This window comes from Charadrius vociferus, unplaced genomic scaffold (assembly GCF_000708025.1).
Source record: "Charadrius vociferus isolate BGI_N301 unplaced genomic scaffold, ASM70802v2 scaffold129, whole genome shotgun sequence".
NCBI lineage: Eukaryota > Metazoa > Chordata > Aves > Charadriiformes > Charadriidae > Charadrius > Charadrius vociferus.
This window is the reverse complement of record NW_009661374.1, coordinates 2,084,502-2,089,701: the sequence shown is the minus strand read 5'-3', so window position 1 is coordinate 2,089,701 and position 5,200 is coordinate 2,084,502. Positions and strand designations below refer to the sequence as shown.

The window sequence follows — 5,200 nt, the reverse complement described above, 5'->3', positions numbered from 1 at the left end:
GATGCACAATGTTTAGCTCTGAATTAATAAAGGGATTCTGGGATTCATTGTGGTAGTTCTGTGAAAATCTCAGTGCTCTTATTTCTTCAAATTCAAAAAAGTAGGGGAATTTGTAAAATCACCGGGCAACAGATTAAAACAAGCAACAGAAATTGCAATTGAAGAGCTTATTGCTACAGGATATGATGCACACTAGATGAATAAACAATAAGAAAGGAAATAGATGTATTCACGGAGGATATTTGTTTTGATGGCTGTTTAACAGTATGGCTAGAGATAACTCCAACTCAGGGAAAACCTAAACTGCTAGTTCAAAAGCTGATCATAGGAAATATCTCCCAGTATTTGCTTAACGCCTTTTCCCAGAGCATCTGCCAGTTGCCAGTCTTGTAAATTGAACACTGAGCTAGATGGGCATACCATGGTTATTTTTAAAATATATGAGGAAAGCATTTTTCTTAAAGAAATTATCCCTTCCAGTAGTAGGAAGATGGACATTGTAAAAAAAAAAAAAAGAAAATACTACAGTAACTTGCTTTATTAAAATGATGTTTTTCCTCTGATTTTGTAGTAGTCTGCTTTTATCAAAACGCTTTTCATAGGGGTTTATGTAGTAACTATGGAAAAAAACTTTCATCAATAAATGAAGGGGGGGTCCCCTTTTCTTTGTTGATACTAATATTAAAAGTTTAGACAGTGAATCGTTTAGGAAATTTCAATTCATTAGTCCAAAAGCTCACGTATTTTAAAAGTGCGTTTCTCCTTTGAACCCATTTTTCTAGTTTGGAAGGCAGTTTTCAAAGAACAGCATGTTTGGTGCCTGAAAAACAGGGAAATAGCTTTTAAGCTCTTTTGAAAATACCATCTTTGGGAGTTATAATTTTTAGCCATTTGTGTATTTGCTTTCACTTTTGCTTAAAAGTCTATTTGACTTCATATTCACTGGCAGTCTTTTCCCAGTGCAGTTGGGTTTGTATCAGATCTTTTACACTCAAGTTTTTGGGGTTCAGATAATCTGTATTTCTTCTCACATTGTTTTAACTTAACAATTTTACATTTTATTTTTTTAAAAAAAGAAACTTGGAGTTTGTAAAAGAGCTTTTTGGACATTGGTCTTTCATGAAGTTGGCAGTAGACCTTCCTGAGCTCAATTCTTTAAGATATGAATACTAATAGTGTTGTTTTCCTGTCGAAGCTGCCTGTGCTAACCAGCGCCCTGACCTCTTTGGTTGTGCTATTGCCCAAGTGGGAGTGATGGACATGCTCAAGTTCCACAAGTACACCATTGGCCATGCTTGGACCACTGACTACGGTTGCTCCGACTGTAAAGAGCAGTTTGAATGGCTGTGCAAGTAAGTGCCTTTAAATACTTCTGTGATTGTTAAAACGTCTAGTCTGCTCAACTGTTCCAGGTTGTCATGATCAATAGCTATTCGAAGAACTATTTCATCCTTTCCCACACTGGATTTGGGGATTTCAGCATTTCCTTATAAGTCAGTTTTGCATGGAAGACTGTATCTTCAAAGGCCCGCTCAGTCAACCGGTTGTATTTTCAAAGATCTTGTTCTACCAGCAGCTTTAACAACTCATAAGGTTTTCTTTCTGATTAATGACTTCTTTAGGTTGTTACAACAGAATACAAGTGAACCAGTATATAAATTATATTTTTTATGATGGGGAAGAGGCAATCACCATTGTGAATTATATTATATAATGTGGATGGGATTTATTTGTTGAATGGCAGTAGACCATAACAGGATATTAACTAATTTCTTAACTCCTTGCTGAGAGGTCTGAAAAGATTATTAAAAAAAAAATATGAGAGAGTCAGCTCTGTGAGAACAGAAATTATCTGCACATTGGATGTAGCTAATAATCAGTGTGTTACAATAAGTGCTGTCATTTTAAAATAATTGTCTGGAACCTCATCTTCTGTTATTGCAGTTCTTTTCCTTTAATAATGAAGGTTCACATTCCAGGAGAATGGTTCAGACACACTAACCAGTTCAGTTGATCTGAAATATAACAGTGTATAGACATTAAAAAGTGTATGTGCTACAAATACACTGAAATCCAACTTGATCTAAAGCATTTATTAAAAAAATAATAATGTCAAGGCCAAATACTAGATGATCAGTTGGACCCATTGTAATTAGATTATTTCAAAACTTCCAGTTGTCTAATTTAAGCTTTCACTGGCAAGCACGTTTTTGTAAACACAGTGCACAAAACAATTAATAAATTTCATAATCTTTTATATAAATCTTTATATAATCTTTATAATAAATCTTTTGTCAATACATAACTTAGGTCTTAGATAAAAGAGTAACCATTTTAAAAATAATCCAAATAATCTTCATGATTTTGGACACTGAAACTTGCCTGCGTATCTGTGCATTCAGATATTCTGAAGAGGTAAAGTAGAAGCAAAGTTTTAAATTCATTCTGTGATTAGGAGAAATACATCTGTAGGAGGGAATCACTCTAGACCTACTTTACACACATGCTTACTCAAAAAATCTCAATGCATAATTTTAGAAACATCTTACATGGTAATACCTGAAATGTTTCTTTGCCTTCTTTTCAACAGCTGGCAATTGCTTATCAAATGTAGGAAGTTATATAGGTAATGTTGCTTAGATGTTGCCTTTACAGATACCCAAAAAAATACGTAAGGCAAATAGAAAGGTATGTAGTGACTATCATAGAAATGCTTTTCAAAACAAATCATAGTCTGTGAATTCACTTCCATTGTTCTTTAGATGAAAATGAGGAAGCCAGAAATCTGTTTGGTTAGACATTCAAATATTGTCACGTGTTCTTAAAAATAATATGGACTTACTTAATGGGTACTCCTTCAAGTGCAAAATTAATTAAAAAATAAAGCAGAATTTCCTTCTGTATTTCCTGTCATGAAATAGGAGGGGAAAAATAGTATTCTACTCTTTATTTAAGGAATGTAACATTCTTCCTAGGTGTAGCTTTGTCTAAATGAAATATGGAAAGGTTAGATGGAATTCTTTGTGACTTACATTTAATTTGAAATGCTAGAGAGTATGTGTTGAGATATGTAGATATACCTTTTATGTTATGTTACAGTAGCTAAAAGATGTAGATTCTCCTGCAAAGAAAACAAATTTTGAAAGTTAAATTATTCATTGCTCAAAAAATAGGAATCAAGGTCATCCATCGAAAGCAGAAAAACTTACAGTTCTCCTTTCAGTTTCCTGCATGGTGTTCCCTTAGAGTATGTGCATGTTCAAAAGTGGCCTAAATATTGGAGGGAGCAAATTTACTAACTGTATAGAACTTTTGGCATCAGAGACGATTTTCAAATTTGTATGGGAAGAAACCATCCACATGCAGACCTGGACTACATTTGTATGCCAGGAAAAAGTCTCAATTTCCCTGTTTCCCAGCAGGATGGATCCTGCAATGGACTTAAGAGCTTTTGCTGTGGTTTCCCTGGTGCCTGTTCCTGATATTTTTTGCATTTCTGTGAGATGTATGCATATGCCTCTCTGAAATTAAAGAAATGTACTTTCTTCATATTTGAGAGACAGACATCTGTGGCCACTACCGCGTATCAGTTGCCAGTAGTGCAATACTGATTTAGGCAACTGAGAACTGTAGTATTCCAAGTGCTATCAAATGCCATTGTGATGATTTCGGCATGAGAGGACCTTCTCGTTGGTGTTGACGAAAAAATATGTAAATATTGTTGTGCTCTTCTCAGGTACTCTCCACTTCACAATATCAAACTACCAGAAGAAGATGGCATCCAGTATCCATCTACGCTGCTTCTCACGGCAGACCATGACGATCGTGTGGTCCCTCTACATTCACTGAAGTTTATCGCTACTCTGCAGTATGTTGTGGGCCGAAGCCGTAAACAAACCAATCCACTTCTCATCCATGTTGACACCAAGGCTGGGCACGGAGCAGGAAAGCCAACTGCTAAAGTTATAGAAGAAGTGTCAGATATGTTTGCTTTTATAGCACGATGCCTAAATCTTGATTGGATTGAATAGGCAAAACGCTTATTACTGTCTCCTTTAGAAAACAAGGGCTTTAACACCATTTAAGACCAACCAGACTACTACTTGGTGTAGTACTTACATTTAAGAACTGCAGTTTAATATTTTATTGATCCAACCTGCTATGGAGTTTTGATCTTCTGTGCTTCCCTCTTTTTGGCATTTCTTTGAATTTCTTTTCTACTGCGTTCCAAAGTACATTTTGAAAAGCATGTTCAAATAAATAGCTGAGCTACTGTCGGTGCTGTTGTGAACATTTAGATTCCAGAGTTAGTGCTAGTTGAGCTTATTTCCTGTAAACAATTTTAATGTTAACCTATGAACATATCCAGATCATCTGTAATTAAATGTAAGTACTGTCCACATACAAGAACTCTGAGCATACTTTATTTACACAGTAACTTACTTAAGAATGTAAATTGAAGGTGTTCAGTGGTAACCATGAAATACTGATGAGACAGTAATCTGGGTAATTAAGTCAAACATTATTAAAAATCTTATATTACGTGCTGTTCATTAGTGTGTTACAGTCTATAATAATGATGGTGCTAAATTGTTCTTTCTTTCCAGAAAGACTTCAAAATGTCACCAGTTTTCTCTTCTGTCATTTATTTCCACACAGAAGAGAAAATTGGAGGCCGGAAAACTTGAAGAATTCTTAGATTCTCATTGTAAACTTAGTCAAGATATACAAATACTCTTCAAAAATCTGTCTGCTGTTAGCTCTTTAACTATTTCTGAAGAGCAGACCAGACACTGGTTTAAAAAAAAACCGAAACCACACAACAAAACAAAACAAAACAAAAAAAACCACCCAAAACCACAGCTTTGTCCAGATTTTTCAAGTTCAGTTTTTCCTGACGTCTTTGACAGAATGTTCTCTAACAAGCCAAAATCTGAACATAAGTTTGTAACCTAGATCTGGCTGCAGAACAACAAGAGCTTGTAGTCAGACTCCCTAACGATTTGACACACAGCTATAAAGTAGATGTGAGTATTTGCCTACTAGCTGTCTAAACTCTGATGCACTGCAGCAATTAGGGTTTGATTTTGCAAAAGAAAAAAGTATTTTACCAATTATTATTGGTCTTGTTGCCCCTCCAGAAAACACTGCTGCTTCTCAGTTTTGGATAGACTGATACATTCTTCCAGAATCATGCTCG

The 5,200-nt window shown here is 35.2% G+C and overlaps 1 protein-coding gene across 1 annotated transcript in view; it reads left to right on the top strand.

Moving 5' to 3' along the window:
* The window catches only part of PREP (prolyl endopeptidase), a 111,685-nt gene extending 107,131 nt beyond the window's left edge, over nt 1-4,554 (top strand). The window contains exons 15-16 of the mRNA XM_009893858.1: nt 1,196-1,352; nt 3,737-4,554. Coding sequence (XP_009892160.1) covers nt 1,196-1,352; nt 3,737-4,031 — 452 coding nt within the window. The 3' untranslated portion in view covers nt 4,032-4,554. The remainder of the gene's footprint in view (nt 1-1,195; nt 1,353-3,736) is intronic.
* The last annotated feature ends 646 nt before the right edge of the window (nt 4,555-5,200 follow it).